Source organism: Phyllopteryx taeniolatus, chromosome 11 (assembly GCF_024500385.1).
Source record: "Phyllopteryx taeniolatus isolate TA_2022b chromosome 11, UOR_Ptae_1.2, whole genome shotgun sequence".
NCBI classification, from domain to species: domain Eukaryota; kingdom Metazoa; phylum Chordata; class Actinopteri; order Syngnathiformes; family Syngnathidae; genus Phyllopteryx; species Phyllopteryx taeniolatus.
The window spans coordinates 24,183,635-24,202,387 of NC_084512.1; the positions used below are offsets into that span (position 1 = coordinate 24,183,635).

General features: G+C 43.7%; 1 protein-coding gene and 1 long non-coding RNA gene across 2 annotated transcripts in view; one reads left to right on the top strand and one right to left on the bottom strand.

Annotated features, from left to right (window-relative positions):
* LOC133485464 (uncharacterized) overlaps positions 1–18,753 on the bottom strand; it is a 232,799-nt gene continuing 214,046 nt past the window's right edge. Inside the window, exon 8 of the long non-coding RNA XR_009790701.1 lies at positions 1–306. This is a non-coding gene — a long non-coding RNA (uncharacterized LOC133485464). The remainder of the gene's footprint in view (positions 307–18,753) is intronic.
* Positions 9,636–12,744, top strand: chst3a (carbohydrate (chondroitin 6) sulfotransferase 3a). Its single transcript, XM_061789994.1, has 3 exons — positions 9,636–9,730; positions 9,838–10,365; positions 11,614–12,744. Exons 1-3 carry the CDS (start codon positions 9,651–9,653, stop codon positions 12,308–12,310), a joined length of 1,305 nt encoding a protein of 434 aa, XP_061645978.1. The 5' UTR covers positions 9,636–9,650; the 3' UTR covers positions 12,311–12,744.

Sequence of the window (18,753 nt, forward strand, 5' to 3'; positions counted from 1 at the left end):
CAAAGAGATATAGAGGACCCCCGCATATTCACGCAGACAAATTCGGCATTTGCAACTTGACCTTTTCGTGGATTTAAAGGGGGGAGCCCCTGTTTCTCGAGGAAAACCCAACTTGTACGCTGTGCTTTTTTTCATGATCCCCCACTTATTCCCCTTTTTTTCATGGTAATTATAACGTGTATCAATCATTTGCTGATTTTCGCCTTCGCATTCAGGTCTGGTCCTTATCCCGCACGGATAGCGTGGGTCCACTATATACATGGAGATGGTCACTTCTCAGGAAGTTGCAGTCATATTAGTTGTTCTCTGCAGAGGATAAACAATATACAGTATTCTAGTGAGTAGTTATATTAACTGTCTGCATGTTCCTGTTCAAATACTTGTTGCTCAAAGGGTTATAAGACCGCGACACTGATGCTATTTGTTAACCTGACTATGGCGTTTTGCATTGTTCGTTAGCATGAAGCTAAAAGGACGTCGAAAGCAAACCTATGCGGTTGCTTTCAATACAAAAGGTTGAATTCTCATGCCGCTGGCAGATGGCAGGCCTAAAGATGAACCCACTGTGATCTAATCCAGCCTCTGTGTGTGCGGGCATGGGACTTCAATGTGCCGGAAATCGCAATGGGCGCGCAACGGCGTGGGTTCAACCCTGAGCTCATGTTCACGAACATGTTTTTGTTGTTGTTGTTGTTGTTGTTTTTCGTGCGATTACAACCCAAATCTCCGTTTTACATCATACACATTGTAAAGAAAGAATATATATATATATATATATATATATATATTTTTTTTTTAAATGAGAAAACAGAGTTAAAGCTGGCCTTTCATCTAATGCTGATCTCTGTCAGAAGCAGCGGGGGTGCCTGCTGGGAAAAGTCAGCCATGCGCTTATGACTTGAGCCCGTCGCCGCATGCACGGCCGTCATCTGATGTGGATTACTTGTCGTGGATGGACGCGGCCAAGTGCATTAAATGTGCTCCTGAAATATCGGCAACGAGCCACGTTTGGCTTGCAGGCCTACCACGCCGTTACAAATGGAACTAGGAATAGAAATGGCAACTGACAATTAATATGAATCATCAACGGATATAAAAAGTCTCCCAAAAAAAAGGAGACCGCGATTGATCACTGCAAAACGTTTTACATCATTAATGTGACCAATTACCTGTACAACTTAAAGGCGAAGGAAAGGCAAACGTTTCTGGGGCAAGAATACGGTATTATGATTCATAATTTCATGTTCGTGGAATAAGAATTCAGCAATTTTCAGTGATCCCAGGGTGCAGCCATGTTGTGCAATAGCGCCCTCTGCTGTCGACTGACACTGTAAGTTTAAAAAAAAACAAAAAAAACATTCAATCGTTACTATACAAGTTGCTCCAGAAAAATTCACAGCATTTGAAATATGAATCTTTGATCTCTGTATCATGTAGGATACTGCACTAATGTTGCATTAAAAGCGTTCATCATGATGTCTATGACGACGAGTGAAGCAAACCGTACCAAATCTGCTAAATCAGTTCATCCAAATCAAACATTTTAGTGTTGAGTGTATTTAAAAAAAAAAAAACACGACATGGAGGGATTACATGAGAAAACATGCTGAGGCGTGCGTGACGCCGTGCGTGCTCGTTGGCCTCCCGTCAAGGAGCGATGTCGACACCGAGAACGACTTTGGCTCTTCGTCCGCAACATGTCTGTGGAATGCTGCGTAAAAGTGTCAGGAGAGCGTAGAGCGCGGAGGATACATGCCAGGAACATTTCAGATTACTGAAATCCAAAGTGACGGGTTGCGTGGGACCAAGCCCTGACGCGAGTGGCGAAAACCCAGGAGTAATTGGTGCCATAAAAAGGTTTATAATTGCCTAGAGATGCGGCAAAACACTACTTTTGTCTCAATTACGCTCTTAAACTAACTTCAACATACAAGCCCAATTCCAATGAAGTTGGGACGTTCTGTTAAACATAAATCAAAACAGATTACAATGATTTGCGAATCATGTTCAACCTATATTTTAATTGAATACACAACAAAGACAAGATATTTCATGTTCAAACTGATGAACTTGATTGTTTTTAGCAATTAATCATTCGCTTAGAATTTGATGGCTGCAACCCGTTCCAAAAAAGCTGGGACAGGCAGGTGGCCAAAAAGAGGAATGCTCATCAAACGCGTGCTTGGAACATCCCGCAGGTGAACAAGGCTCATTGGGAACAGGTGGGTGCCAGGATTGCTTCCCTGAATTGCTCAGCCATTCACAAGCAAAGATGGGGCGAGGTTCACCTCTTTGTGAACAAGTGCGTGAGAAAATTGTCCAACAGTTTAAGGACAATGTTCCTCAACGTACAATTGCAAGGCATTGAGGGATTTCATCATCTACGGTCCATAATATCATCGAAAGGTTCAGAGAATCTGGAGAAATCACTGCATGTAAGCGGCAAGGCCGAAAACCAACATCGAATGCCCGTGACCTTTGATCCCTCAGGCGGCACTGCATCAAAAACTGACATCAATGTGTAAAGGATATCACCACATGGGCTCAGGAACACTTCAGAAAACCAATGTCACTAAATACAATTCGGCGCTACATCCGTAAGTGCAACTTGAAACTCTACTATGCAAAGCAAAAGCCATTTATCAACAACACCCAGAAACGCCTTCCGGCTTCTCTGGGCCCGAGCTCATCGAAGATGGACTGACGCAACGTGGAAAAGTGTTTTGTGGTCGAACGAGTCCACATTTCAAATTGTTTTTGGAAATTGTGGACGTCGTGTCCTCCGGGCCAAAGAGGAAAAGAACCATCCGGACTGTTAGGGACGCAAAGTTCAAAATCCAGCATCTGTGATGGTAAGGGGCGCTGTTCGTGCCAATGGCATGGGTAACTTACACATCTGTGAAGGCACCATTAATGCTGAAAGGTACATACAGGTTTTGGGGAAACATATGCTGCCTTCCAAGCAACGTCTTTTTCATGAACGCCCCTGCTTATTTCAGCAAGACAATGCCAAACCACATTCTGTTACAACATCGTAGCTTCGTAGTAAAAGAGTACGGGTACTAGACTGGCCTGCCTGCAGTCCGGACCTGTCTCCCACTGAAAACGTGTGACGCATTATGAAGCGTAAAATACGACAACAGAGACCCCGGACTGTTGAACAGCTCAAGCTGTACATCAAGCAAGAATGGGAAAGAATTCCACCGACAAAGCTTCAACAATGAGTGTCCTCAGTTCCCAAACGTTTATTGAATGTTGTTCAAAGAAAAGGTGATGTAACACGGTGGTCAACATGAGCCTGTCCCAGCTTCTTTGGAACGTGTTGCAGCCATAAAATTCTAAGTTCATGATTATTTGCTAAAAACAATCAACTTTATCGGTTTGAGCATTAAATATCTTGTCTTTGTAGTGTATTCCATTAAATATAGGTTGAACATGATTTGCAAATCATTGTATTCTGTTTTGATTTATGTTTAACACAACGTCCCAACTTCATTGGAATTGGGGCAGTAGTTCCTTGGCACAAAGAGGCACCGAAAAGGCCACAAAATGGTCAAAGAACGTTGTCTGTCGAAATGAAGACGTCAGCATTATGGTGGCAAAGCACAACTTTTGCCTAAATGATCTCCTCAGCTCACGTCAACATAGTTCTCTGGCACCGAGATGCCACAAGATGACAGCAAAGCAATGGTTTTATTGCTCTGGCCTGAGCTGGGACAAACACATCACCGGAAGCAGTGCAGCCAAGAGAAATGCTACGAAATGAAGACACGAGACTGTTGTAGACATGGAACAAATATTAAAATTTAGCTTGTCAATTTATGTTAGTGCTTCTAATTGTGTATGGGTTAGCATTGAAGGCCCTGACCAACCTCTGGTACACATCCCACATACGACGTGCGTCAAAGCATGTTCCAAAGTATCCCATATGAAGAAATGGGGGGGGGGGGGGATTATGTCTTTATTAACTGCATTTATATATATGGAGACGTACATTAAGAAGTAGAGATGAAAAGTTTTTGCATCCCTTTTGTGAGCACTGGATCACACTGTCTGCCCGAGTGTGCACCTGTTGTCAAGATACCCAATTCAGCTTTGCCCATTTTGGATTATTATTGATAATCTCCAGTGTGGTTGGCCAAGGGCAGAGGTTCGCTTTTAGTCCCGGTCCACTCCAATAAAACTAGGTCACTCCTTTAATCTGTCCACGCAGAGTGTACTGTGGGGTCACACAGCCTTTTTTTTTTGTTTGTTTTCTTTCTTTCTTTCATTTAATAAACTGCAGAGAGTACGCGCACAGTGACTGTGACTGTACAGAGTCATAACTCCAAGCAAATCCCACGAGACATGACACGCTGAACTGCGTTAAAAAGATGTAGTGGCCAAAATGAAATATGAAATATGCTCATGAGACCAGCATGTACAAGGACTTGCAGAAAACATGTTTGTGACATTCAAACTTGCATTAATGGAACAAAAATCAATGTTCATATCTAGGCAAAATGTTATTATTATTATTTTTTTTTTCCAATCCAAGCTTCAGACGAAAAGTACAATTTCTCCTTCCTTTAACTTTAAGTGGAGGCTGTCTGCAGCCTTACTCGCATATTCTTGTACACTGCTGCTCCCTAGCGGTCACAAACGGTTACCACAAGATCACATCATATTGCATTTGGACCAAGGGCGGGCAAACCTTTGTGCTGCAGGGCCACACTTGATTTTGAAATCGGCCAGATGGACTGGAAAATTCATATTTGAGGTTAAGTAAACAAACAAATCAATACATAAGTTGTGTATGTAAAAGGATTTATTTGAATAATCAAACTTTGCGTTGGTAATTCGTAGACGAGTGTAGGCCGGCGGACCTGAGAGTGGGCGGGCTGCGCCACTGTGGGAGTGTTCACGGCCGACTTCAGTGGCCGCCAATCGAAGCGGCTCCTCTCGTTCCCTTTAAATGCGACGGAGACACGGCGCCGCCGTCCTGTGTGCGGAAGAGGACGATGCGACACCGTGAGCGGGTACCCTTATTAAATACAGCCCCGGTATCTGTCTGCCTGCGCCCCGATGAAATTCACCAAAATTCCGTTAGACCACCAGTCTAGCCTGCACCAGGACTTAGATGTGGCTTGAGCAGGTGAAAGATTAGATCAACTTTCGTGTGGCTACATTCAAATCATGCTAGCGGTTTTAAACCTGCAAATTTCCCCTTTAACACTATTAATAGCAGTAATAATAGTACTATAGTAACGGTAGTAGTGGTAGGGACAGTACTAGTGGTAATAGTAACAGTAATATCTGTAGCAGTAAAAGTAGTTGCACTAGTAGTAACAGTCACAGTAGTATAGCCGTTGTTTATAGACAATATATGTATATGTATGTTAAAGTGTTTATAAATCTTTGTTTTGTTCATGAATTCATCATTCATTTTTCAAGTTTTTCTTTTTTTTTTTTTCAGGTGGCAACCCCTTCCCACCACACACGCACGTGCACGCGCACAGTCGAAGGTGTGGGGGTGTGTCACGTGACCTTGCCCACCCGACATCCCAAGCGCGTAGTCGTGTGACGTCACCGCGGTCGCACTTCCCTCGTGTGTGTGTGTGTGCGTGTGCTCAGACAAGCCACACATTTTAGACCAGACTGAGAGAAGTACAAAAGTTTAAAGGTGATAAATAACTTTTTTTTCTTTGGGGGGGGGGAAACTTTTGGGATAACTTTCGTGAGATTAAAATTTTTTTGAATGATTATTTTTTTTCCCCATTTCTTTTAAATGCTCAATAGGTCATCGTTGTCATTTGGTCTTCCCGTGGACGTTTCTGCTGCCCACGTGTGCGCGTGGGGGGGGGGGGACGGGCGTCCACGATGATGCAGCGCGTCCTTGCAGGCGACAATGCGGCAAGATGCTCCGTGGACGACGTTCGAGCGCAGGCAGACAGAGAGCAACGCAAAGGTCGGTGAAATAATTACAAACTTCACCGAAAAGTGTGCACCTCCAGCACGCAATTTTGCAGCTTGATCGGACACTTTTAAAACCAACGCTCGCGCATATATGCCGCTCATATCGAGATATAAAAGGCTCGAAATGATACCGAACGTTTGTCACTTTTCCCCCAATGTATACACACACATTATATACATTCGCTTAAATGTGGAGCTTTTGCATGCTCATGCAGGTCGAATTTTCCTCGTCTCGTTGACAGATTCGTCGTTATGGTGGAAAAACAAAAAAAAAACCCAAAACAAAACAAAACCCAAAAACAACCGATGTGTTCTATAGGCGCAAAAGCCTCGCGTGGCGCACTTTCTAATCCCATTCGCCAATATTCATGAGTGTGCATTCATTCATGTTCACCACATGTGAGGAGGTGTGAAACGCGTCCATTCAGTCACCCCCTCCCCTCCCCTCCCCCTCCCCCCCCTCCATGCTTGCTATTGAAGGAAATGCAACACAGCCATGCTCCCTGCACCATATTGTAACCGTCATTTGCATTCATTTTCGGTACATGTACATACAAGTGGATATATTCGATTTAAAAAGAAAGAAAGAAAGAAATGATGAGACCAATGATGAAATGACCCCCACGACTGTTACAGTGTCAGTATCCTATACGCACCGACACAGGCACGCGCACGTATCTGCTCGGCGGTGGTGCTGTGACAAAAGCATCTGCGTTTGAATGAGCTCCCGCAGCTTCAGCTGCCGCATTTACATACAGACTCAATGGCGTCCCATAGTGGGCTTATCTATGTGACTTTCTATCGGGATGAATGAGGGAAGCTTTTTCCGATCAGGGGCTCTTTCGGTTCTAAAGTCCTCCAAGGGCCCTGCTAAAAAAAGAATTGCTGGCGGTCCACACAGAAATGATGGCTCGCTGGCTTGTGACTTTGCTCAAACGCTGAAGGAGGAAGAGTTGATCTGCGAACTGCCGAGCGCTTTGTTGTCCGGCTATCGAGTGGACCCCCGTTTATTGCGGGGGGATACGTTCCGCGGCCACCCCGCGATAGGTAAAATGTCGAGACTACATATCATGTCCATATCATGACCATGTCTGTTCACACTCTCCCGCTTGCAGTTCTGCTCATAAGAGGCAATGCGTGCTTGCTTCAAGCCGTTTATTTCTTCCTCCCAAGTGACGTCAAAATGTAAAACACACAAAACAAAGTAAAATGAAACATTCTATATTTAAACACCAATACATTTAACCGAACCATATCATTTTCTCTAACAAAGTCTGCCAGTTTAACACTAACATACAGTGCAAAATACCATAGATGAGCTAACGGACATCAGCATAAATATTACGGCATTATAAACCTTCGAACAACTGCTACTTTACCGGAGACGGAGCAGCAACATGTGTAGAATACAACAATCCTCACAGGCATATATTCCCTCTGCCCTGTGAGAACGACGACTATTATTGCATCTTAATTGAGGACCTTATCTGCCTCTTCTTCTCGCATTTAATTATGCTGCACGTCTTCCGATAGACCTCAGTGCTGTCCGGCATGTTGACGTGGCACGACACTGAAGCCATGCAACTCTAAATTTGAACTTGCCTGTCTACTGTGAACCCCCCCCCCCCCCCTGTTTTCAAGCCCCTTATTTTATATTTTATATCTTTTTGGGTCATGCCAATGGTACTCAAATGAATAGAATAGTGTTTAGTACAAAGATTTGATTCAAGTTGGCCTCACAGTGGAAACCTGCTGGTAAGATCTTGGTGTTGGACCTCCTCGTGCTGTTCTGGCAGCACAAGTTGGGGGGAGGGAGTTCATTTCACCTTCTTTGGGCGCAACTAAGCCTAAATGACAAGAGCTCATTGTCTCACTGTGAGATAGCAGCGAAGTAACTGATGCGTTCCTGTTCCAGTTGCTAGGACAACCAAAGACGCAGCACAAACCGATGTGATCAAAGAAAACATTGGGCGCATTGGTGCCCCTTAGGATGATGATGATGATGATGATGATGATGATGATCTCGAGTAGAAACACAAAAGCACCGTGTTTATGGAAGTAATGGGAGAGGGAAGTCTGGAGTCCCTGCTTAAGCTGACCCCCTTCCCCCCCGCGACCCGAACTTGGATGGATATGCACGGATGGAGTCAAAGCGGTCAAGAGATTTCTTTCAAAACTCGCTTTGAGTCCTCAATTCCACCCACTCTCAACCGAGACAGACAGACAGGGGGGTGGGGGGAGGGGGGGGGGGGGGGCTGTTAATCATTGCTTGCAGCTTCAATTCATTCTAATGAATTTCTTACCTATCCGGTGGCAGTTGGTGATTTACAGTAACATCCCTTGAAAAAAAGAAAAGCAGCGAAGCTTCCAGTGGGAATTTAGCTCTCAGCGTTTCCACTTGTGAAGGCGGCCATTAATGCAATTTGTAGCCAGATGATAAACAGACTGATGGGTGTTTCTGCTTGAGCAAATAGTCCGATTTGCCAAACGCTCCAGCAACTCTTGAATATGTAAAAGTGCTCAAGCTTCAGCGCCTCAGTCTTTGACGGCCGTGACATATTAAACTCAGATAATTGGCTGATATTTACTTACAGAGCACACAATCGCCTGACAAGGGCCAGCAAATTGTCTTTTTCTCCCCTTAATGATATACTTGAAATGTGAAAATTAATCATTCTCTTGACGGGCCCAGATCGCATGATTGTGTGCGCGCGTGCGTGTGTGTGTGGAAGATAGTTTGTCAGATCCTCAAAAAGAAAAGAATCTCAATTAGGAAGAATCAATGAATATGGTACTGAAAAGGCCTGTGGGCGTACTTCTTGATCATGAAATGCAAATATCACCGGACTCTCTGCAGGTTGAAGCTTGTGCTCACACTTGACCAACAACCTCGTGCAGCACATCCGAAAAAAATCACACAGGCGACTCTTGACGGTGCCACGTGGATGCGTTCCACTGTGAACTGAAAAGCATCCCTGTTTGCGTGACCCCCGCCGCCCATCTCCCCGTCGCTCATCCGAGAAGGGAGGCGTGCTATTTACAAAACCCGCTGAGGTTTCAAATCACGCCAACTGTTATGTCCCAAAAAATAATACTCCAATTAGATATGTGAGCGGTTTAATCCTCAGGTTTTGAACAAAGTGGAATCCATTTTGCAATCTTAGGTTTTGTGCTTGGTTGAACCTTTTTTTTTTTTTTAATGTTATGTGAGACCCCTGACGACCAGCTGGCGACCTAATGGCACTGGTAGCGGAGACATCTCTTGGAGTCTGTCGGAGAGTAGCCAGGTCGCCAGCAAGTCGCAGTGAAATGGAACATGTTCGATTTTACTGGAGACCTATTGGCGACTTCTCCCAATGCTCACCATAAAGGAAAAGCTTAACGTAGCTTAATGTCACAAAACTGCAATCGATCGACACCCAAGTTTATGTGGACATCTCTACCTATGCCCACTTCAACCTCTGAAAATATCGGCATGATCTCCCCGGTATTTTGGATTTGATGGACCTTAACATGTTTTCCTCATTATAAAGCTCACCCACTATAGAAAATGGATGAATGGACGTTATGTAAAAAATACTATGCTTGTTTTTTTTCCGGTGCAGAATGAAACTTCAGCCTCTGTATGAGAACCCCCACATTGACCTTCTAGAATTGGAGTTGCCACGACACGACTGAAAAAAAAAAAAAAAAAAATGAAGATTAAATATGCCATTGTCTTCATCTTTATCGTGGCCCTGGTCATCATTGAAAAGGAAAGTAATATCATATCGAGGTAAGAGTGACACTGCTATTTCATTTTGCATTTCAAAGCTCCAAGCCTCTTTAGGCTAAATGCCAAAAATGACTCGTTTGCTAATTGTTTTTTTTTATCTAATCCAGTTGGTTTCTCATCAGGGTGTCCGATAAAATGTTGCAGAGGCAAACTCCACAGCAGACCACACAACCTTCACTGGATTACAGCAACACGACCGTGTTCAACGTGCTGCTCTCCAAAGCCAACGCGACAAAAGAGAGTCGCTCCGATCAAACTGAGGAGCGGCCCGAAGAACAACTTCAAAGCGGGGGCCGTAAGCACATATTACTCATGGCCACCACGAGATCAGGTTCTTCATTTGTGGGAGAATTCTTCAACCAGCACGGAGAGAACATGTTCTACCTGTATGAGCCGCTGTGGCACGTAGAACGCATGCTGACCAAGCCTGCGGAGACGTACAACGGCAGTTTGTTGCCGGGAATTTATCGGGATGTACTCCGGGGTCTCTTCCTGTGTGACTTCTCCCCTCTGGAGAAGTTCATCTCTCCACCACCCCAGAACCATGTGACGCCGGGCCTGTTCCGCAGACAGTCCAGTTTGTCGCTGTGTGAAGAGAATGTCTGCAACCCCGTCATCAAGGAGGTTTTTGAGAGGTACGCATTGTTGGAGTAATTGGAGTAACTCCCGTTTTGTCATTTTGCACGAGGATGTTTTCAAGTTTTTGGCAGCAATAACATTTGGAGGATTCATGTCTCGGTACTGATATGGCAATGATTACTACCTGTTTTAAGAGAAATTGTAGTTTTCCTCAGATTTTGGCAGAGTGTCCTAAAAAGTCACGATACACTTCCTTGTTTGTATTTCCTTTCAGGTATCACTCGGAACATCAGCTCTTGACAGCGCTTAGGTTTTGCAGTTTTTGTAAGCATATCATATTGTTTGCCAATCGACATTGGAACAGCGTAGCAAAATTGCCTCCCGGTAAAAGATTTTTCTTTCCTCGGCTGTAGTTCAGCGCCAGTCGGAGAGTCCGTATGGTCTTCAAACTGCTCCAACCCATAGTGCAATTTACCAGTTTCCCAAAACTGGATCTGTTCTTTACAAAACACAGAACCTCTAGAGCAGGTGTTCATGCAAAACCTGGACATTTGTATTCACAGCGCTGCACTGGAACTCAGCATTAACAAAATCTCAATTTAGCCAATGCTTCGAAGAGTTGTAAAGTTTGATCCGTACCAAATTGATGTTTGTTAGGCATCGTAATCTTCCACTTAAAGCCTTTGAACAACATGACAATGTAAATTGTACAATAAATTGTCCTACACGTTGGAGCAATTTGACGGCCATAAAGCTTCTCAAGCTTCTCAAGCACGCAAAATTTCTTGCCAGGTGTCAATTTCACAACGCTCAATAATCAATTGGCGAGCCATGGCCAAGGGAATGATTGGCTCACAGAAACTACGACGGCAAAACATTTGGAAACTCTGTCTAATGATTTTGGACTTGGATATTATTGAAAATGTATATTGGTTCATATCGCTTGCGTGTTTTGCGTGTGTTGTGTTTTTAATGGAGGTGCCTTCCTCATCTTCAGTTTCATAGGTTGGATTCTGGTCAGTATCATCTAGGCTGCCTGAAAGTGCTACGTGGAGTTCAGCATTAATAGTAAAATAACATGAGAAAAACATGAAACACATCACACTCAGCCAAGATGCTGATTTTTATGTGCAGATTGCTTCAGATATGTTTTCTAGAGGAAGTTTGCCATAGTAAGTGTTGCTCTGACAAACCAATCAGAGGATGGATGAAGGTTGACATCATCGAGGGCCCTGTGAGGACGAATTGGAAATGTAACTGCTTTAAGAAACAGTCCTACTGCTGAAAATGTGCTCTCATTGTAGGTTCCACTGCAAAAATCGGCAGTGCGGTCCGCTCAACCTGACCCTCGCTTCGCACTCGTGCCTTTCCAAACAATACCAAGCCATCAAGACTGTCCGCGTACACCAGTGGGACACGCTGCGGCCTCTGGTGGAGGACCCTCGCCTGAACATCAAAATAATCCAGCTCGTCCGAGATCCACGTGCCATATTAGCGTCACGCATGGTGGCATTCTCCTCAAAGTACCAGACGTGGAAGGCCTCGGTGCAGGACGGTCAGGTGCCGGAGAATGACGAGGAGGTGAAGGGGCTCCAGGGCAACTGCGACAACATCAGGTGGTCCGCCGAGGTGGGGCTGAGCCAACCTCGCTGGCTGAGGAGACGCTACATGTTGGTGCGCTACGAGGACATCGCTCGCTACCCCATGCAGAAGGCCGAGGAGATGTACAGGTTCACGGGGATCCCGTTTAGCCCCCAAGCCCGCGAGTGGATCCTGAGGAACACCCGCACCACGCAGGGTGCTAACGACATTTACTCCACCCGGAAGAACTCGTCGGAGCAGGCGGAGAAATGGAGATACAGCATTCCTTTCACACTGGCTCAGGCGGTGCAGCGACTCTGCGGGCCCACCATGAAGCTGTTTGGCTACAAGTTTGTGGACGATGCGGAGACGCTCGTTAATAAGTCCATCAGCTTGTGTGAGGACAGGACATTTCACTAAACGTGCGTTCCGAGACACGACGAGCCTTTCCAGCAGGGATCGGCCGGACTTTTTCTTCCGTAGGCCGCATGGAGAAAAATTGATGGGGAAAAAAGGGCCGCGTTGACATTCTTCATCTTTGATTTAATTGAGACGCTAAAACCAATCCATCAGCCTAGGTAAAGATATAACATAACTACCTGTCATTTTTAACTTATTGTCCAAAGTGTGCTTGCTAAAAGTTGTATGTTTTTTTGATGTATGTGTAGATTCTCATTCATTCAGATCATGGTCATCCGCAAACGTTGAATTGAGGCAACTGGACTCTTCTTGTTTTTGACATTTCTTGTGTATTTTCTGGTTTTCCACAAACGTTCAAAAATGACTTGGGCAATTATGCTGTTCACCTAACCGTATGCGAAGTTGAGAAATAAAGAAATATAGAAGAGAAATATAAAATAGATCTATTTTGAATATATTATTTTTATTTCTTGAAATACAGTCCAGAGATAAAGTTGTGTGATTGGTGTGCGATGACAAGGAATTTCTTGCCCCCTTCTCCTGCCTTGCCACCCATTGTAGAGCGTAAGTTGGCACGGCTTGTGTCAATCGTGAATTTTAGTGTACGTCGCAGGTCACTGAAAAAATGGGCAAATAAGTCTCCCGGCAGGAATTTGGACACCCCTGTTTTACGGTATTCGCCCGCTATTCGTGGGGTCTCTGTACCGAGCCCTTCTGGGAAATTGACGCCCCCGTTTAAAACACTTGGGATTGCCTACACGGCGGTCGGTGCCTTGAGGTGAGATGAGAAGTTCAGTTTTGTTGTGACCAGGCTAGTATCGCAAAGCATCTTTTCCCATTGAAATGAATGGAAATGCAATTAATCCATTCCGGCTCCCCCTTAAAAACGCACAGTAAAAAATATTTGCTATCCATATAACCTGCAAACACAGAAAATGTGAGTACAAAAACAGGAGCATACTTAATGGTATTGTCCTTCTTCTGTGGGGTTTATTGGCAGTTGGAAAACCAACTTAATCGCACATTACTGCCACCAACTGATATTTTCCTCCCACTCCAAGGAAATCAATGTGAAGTGATGGTGGCTGGAAGTTGTGAAGTGTGCTGCCGCCATCTTGCGGCGGGGGGTGTGAAAAATCTTCCAAGCGACATTTCGCATCGCAAAAAACTCAGAAGTCAAGGGACTTGTATTCCAAGGCACCACTGTATTCATAGTTTCAACTGTGAATATACCAAATACTATGATCTAAAAAGTGTCAAACATCGAATATTATGCATACAATCATAAATGGCTTACTAGTTATTGGATTTTGAAAAACAAAAAAGCGCCAGAAGTGCACCTTCCACTAACAACCCAGGCTAAACTTAGTTCTGCCCCAACATACAAAGCTTGTCTCTCAGTCAAGATGCATCACTTCAACATACCTCATTGGCGCACATGACTCTACTGGTTTCCTATTTAGCCGGGGCGTCGGTGGCATCGCGGGGAGCACAAAAAATGTGAATACTGAACCACGCACATGTGGGGGATTACTGTATGTCACAGGCCCAAAAGTATTGCTCATATTTTGCCCGTAAGACAAGCTGAGGTGCAGCCGTGTGGCAAAGAGAAGTATTTATTTGTATGCTGTGCCCACTGAGAAGCCAGATACAAGCCAAAAACTGCGCAGATGAACAAAAAGTGTCTTTTATCGGTAGTGGATTCTATTTGGACATTCAGGGATGTGTTTTGCGTGTATGTTCAACATTGATGCTAATGCTGTGATAGATGTGCCCAAGAAAACAAAAGAGGCTTTAACTCTGTTGGCTTGGACTCTGCTGACCAAAAAGCTGAATTCGATGAAATTGCATTTCAAGAAATTCTCTTGTGCTATACAGACTAGACTTTGGAACATGAAGATTTTCAAAGCATTGTTATAGTATTAAAGGGATACAATTGTCATTCCTGTAACCTCCTGCATTGTCTTTTGTTCCTTTGTAGCATTCCTACTAATAAACTGCTACATCTGTCCATAAGACGACGTGGATACAAATGTGTTTGGAAATTACTTTAAGATGCTATCAAGTGAATTCAGAGACTTGCTCTAAATACAATAAAAAGCTTTGAAGATAATTGCTGGAAACATGCAAAGACTGGGAAATTTGCATTTGTCACCATCTTAGTCTTGCAGTTGTTTGGCCCGTGGCTAAAACGGGTCCCGGTGACGCATTTGGGCCCCGGCACCAGTTGCCCCTCCCCCACTTTGTCAGAACTCGAGCGCCTTTGTTCGGATCAGCCGGTTGGCTAGCTAGCTAGCTAGCTAGCTATGCCTTCACTTCAGCTTGCTCGCTGGCATACCTGCTTTAGAGCGCCTCGTTGCTGGCCGTGAGTGCGCACATCCTGCAGAGAAAGGCGAGGATATAGCAATGAGGGGGAATTTAAAAAAATACGTATTTTGAAAAGTCTGACTTGACAGCCAGTGTGTGGACCAGGTCTTCGGGCTGGCGTGGCCACTGTAGAGCGCCTCGTTGTCGTGTCGTGGATAATCACCGCAACAACCCGGCGATATTCCAGCCGCCGGAGGCTTTAGCGTATATTTTCAGGGCTCAAACATGTAGCTATGTGTAGGCATAAGAAAGATTCGAGACAAAGAATTGTTCATTTTTCCGGGTCGTCGACGTGATATTTGATTGACAGTTGAGCGGGGTGTGGTTTCAGCTTGATTTTTCACGATTTTCAAGCCCTCTATTTTTAATCATTCAAATTTGGCGCTTCTCTGTGGCGCTTTATTTATGAGATGTGTATTTTTGGATGGTTGTAGGACAAGATTTGAGTGCACAAATGTGGCCTGTGTCTTTAAGTGAAACCCAGGTGCTGCCGAGCTAACTGTATGAAGGTATCCACTGTGACTCAGCGTCAATGGCTGCATTGTGTTCACTTTGGCCCGCGCTCTGTTCAAACTACCCATTTTTTGCAAGTGAAAAGGGATATGCATCGAAGGTGCCTATATGCAAGCGCTTATACTCTCCTTGGTTTCAAATGTGAGCATGAAAGCATTGCAGCTGGCGCGTCTCGAGGTGCCTGGGGGCATTTAAGACAAAACGGGTACAGTGAAGTCACGAGGGAGCCTGAAATAAGTTTGTACAGTCAACTCATTCAGATGCCTGAATCGCTATTTGGCTATTACGTTTTCCATTCAAACGTAAAGTTTAAGCACTCTTGTTGTTCAAGCCTTTAAGGTCAAGTGTGACTCAAAGGCTTGAAAAACCCACTCAAGTATGACTTTTTTGTTTTTTTTAAGAGTGAAAACTGAAAAGTGAATCACAGGTTTGTTCTGTAAGCTTGAAGGAGTAAATTATTTTTTGGTTAAAAGTCAAACTGTCCTAAAAAAAGGTTTCTTTCATTAATATGGAAGCCATGGTGGCCTATTGTTTTCAAATGGTTAAAGCATGCAGGAGGGGTAAAACTATTTCAACAAAAATATCTTTTTATATGGGTTGGGGTTACTGGGGTCCGGGTTAGGGTCATATAACTGGGTAACATGGAAGTGTCTACCGGTGCTTTCCAAGGAAACACCGGTTCGTGGCTCTTGAAACTTCTGACAAATCAATATACTGTGTCTACTGACGCAAACCACACACTCTTTAGCTTTACTTCCACATGCACAGTATTGCCGTGGATCTCCAAAAGGCAGGGGAGTGGTAAAACAGACGAAGACAGGGAGCTCATTCAAGCCTAAATACTTCTGGCCAGTTTCAAACCGTTTTCGAGCCAACAGCTGTTGATCAAGATGCCCCCAACCCTCCTTCGTAATCTGAAGAATCAGCCAGCGAAACAGCGAAAGATCTATTGAGCATTTGGTCAATTTATTTTGGATTTTGATTGATAAAGTATACACATTGGAAGATTAGTGCTGAAATGTGCTAAGACTGAGAACTATGTAGAAATGAATTGTGGAGATAACGTGTTCAACTGTTTGTCACCATTTTTCCCCAGATTTTTGGGATGTGGCTAAAACAACAGCCAGTGATGCACTAGGGTGTCCCGCATGAGTCCCCCCCAACCCCACTATAGGCTATAAAAACTTGAACATCTTTGTTCAGATCAGTAGCTGTCCACAATTGCAATTGTGAGATAGTTACTTATTGGGTTAGCACACATTTCAAATACTTCAGTGTGGCAGCATTACTATGAATCCTACTAAGCCTAACCAAAACAAACTTGACTGTTTTCATTTTGTGCAAATGTGATACATATTTGAAATGGTCATTTCATGACATGTGCGTAGCCTGCCCTTCCCGCAATCATATCCAGCGGGGCGTGTCGTGCCTGGAGCTCAAGTGGGATTCATAATAACACCAATGTGACACTCAAACCCAACCTTGAAAACTGTATCCCTACCTTATTTTCATGTTCAGTTCTCCACCTCTGGCAAACACACGTACACTCTGTCGCCCTACCCTTCTTTGAGCGTACACTCCATCATCTTGGCCGCCCCCGCTCGCAAGGTAAATAAATGCTGCGCTTGGCCCGGAACACTGAGGGGCCTCACATGCCTCTCGAGCTGCTCCGGCTGACAGAGGTCTTGTGTTTGGCTCCGCTCTTCTAGCCTTTGCATACATATCTCTGGAATATATCAAGCAAATGTCTCCAAGGCAGGTGCAGACGATGATCCCGTTACTGTGACAAGAAGACGCCACGGGGGGTCAAGGGATCTTTTACGCTCATTTTTCAAATGCCAGAAACAGAAAATTATTTCCACATATTGTCTACTCAGCAATGTGTTTTTTTTTGTTTTTGTTTACATCCACACCAATACAGGGAGACAATATTGTTTCTTCATAAAAAATTCTTCTCGTACCATAGCATTAACCAAAAATTACATAAGTGAAGCCCACAAAAATCGAGTTATGGTGTTGTAATTTGAGTTATTATTCCCGTGTGTTGCAAGACTGAAAAACGACATAACACCTAGTTTACATAACGACAATCAAGGTTTGTTCTTTTTTGGCGAGAAAATGAAGCGTTGAGAAACCAATTCGATGCAAGGCTCAAAATGAGCAGTTTCGCATCACAATTCGCATTTTGCACCTCATCAAAACACAATGATAAGCAAAACTGCGAATCACAGATGTTGAAGTTTTTCCGATAATTGAACCGTGGAGACGGTCCCTGAAAGCTTCTAAAAATCAATTCTGTGCACCCAACACATGTAGGCCGACCTACAGTACTGCACAGTAGTAAACATGAGTTGTAGTTACGTTGTGTAGAAAACCTTTGCGCTAATTTCATCAAGGGAGTCTTCTTCTTTGTTTCTTTTGACATGGATTAATCACAGGGACCCCAAAGAGGCGAGTTGTGACCAGGCCTAAAGACCCGGCAGGTGCTCTCTGCCCACACTTGACCCCACAAAACCACTGATATATATTTTCCTTTTAGGAAATGTTTGGACCCTACCAGTGACCCCGTACAAAAATGTGTTTTTTTTTTTTTTTTTTTTGGGTGAAACCTAACAATAGCCGTAGAAAGCAGAGTCTGTCTGTATCCACGGTTCAGTGATAGTGTTTTACGGAACGCTGACTTGCTGGTGCTTGTTGGTCCAGCAGAGGGAGGCAGAGTCCACAGCATGACAATAAATGCTGATTTCTGTTTCCCTATTAGAGTTGACCCACCTGCTTTTATTTGGTCAACGTCATTATCGGTGGATGCACACACCTCAAAATTATATTTTGGGGCCCCCTCTATTTCTGCCAATAGTATCACTTATAAGTTAAAAAAAATACATATCTGCTAGTCTGCTTTGCCAGTCTGCGTTGAATTGGTTTAAGAAACTTTCAGAACTATTTAAAGTGGGAATATATTATGGAAAATTCAAGTAATGTGCCAATACAGTAAAACCGAAATGTGGGAGAAATAAGAAAGTTAAGAAATGTGTCAATACAATAAAAAGAATAAATGTGAATAAATAAGCTATGCTTTGTGACTGATGTTTTTGTTTTTTGAAATGTGTTTATAAGCTTGAGCTTCAGCCTACACCGTTCCAGTGTATTCTCGAATATTCTCATGAAAGGAAAAGAAAATAACTCAATGTATGGTTTGTAAGCTTTCCAAAAAAAAAATCATACAGCTGCAAGATAGATTTGTAGTGCTAGACTAAAAAAATGAAATCCCTTTGGAATACTATATATATCGAGTTCAAATGTACAAATGCAGAGTAATGAAATAAGAAAATGTCAAGCAAATACTTGTATCTAATAAAAGTTGGTAGAAAAAAAACTTACGAAGTTCAATAATTAGGTCTTCAAACTATGTAAACATATCTGCAAAAATCAAAATAAACCTTTATCCAAACATTCAAACTTTGTTACTCCTGCTCAATACTAGAGGCTCTGGCTGTTATCGCTCGCACTCCTCAGCAGGTGCTGAGTTCACTTATGCCTTGGCCCTGTTACTTATGCTACGG

What these genes read in the sequence shown, in the direction of transcription:
- chst3a (XM_061789994.1), top strand. Translation starts at nt 9,651, where the DNA reads ATGAAGATTAAATATGCCATTGTCTTCATCTTTATCGTGGCCCTGGTC. An exon ending in GAAAGTAATATCATATCGAG is followed by an intron (nt 9,731 to 9,837) that starts GTAAGAGTGACA and finishes TATCTAATCCAG; the next exon opens with TTGGTTTCTCATCAGGGTGT. An exon ending in ATCAAGGAGGTTTTTGAGAG is followed by an intron (nt 10,366 to 11,613) that starts GTACGCATTGTT and finishes CTCTCATTGTAG; the next exon opens with GTTCCACTGCAAAAATCGGC.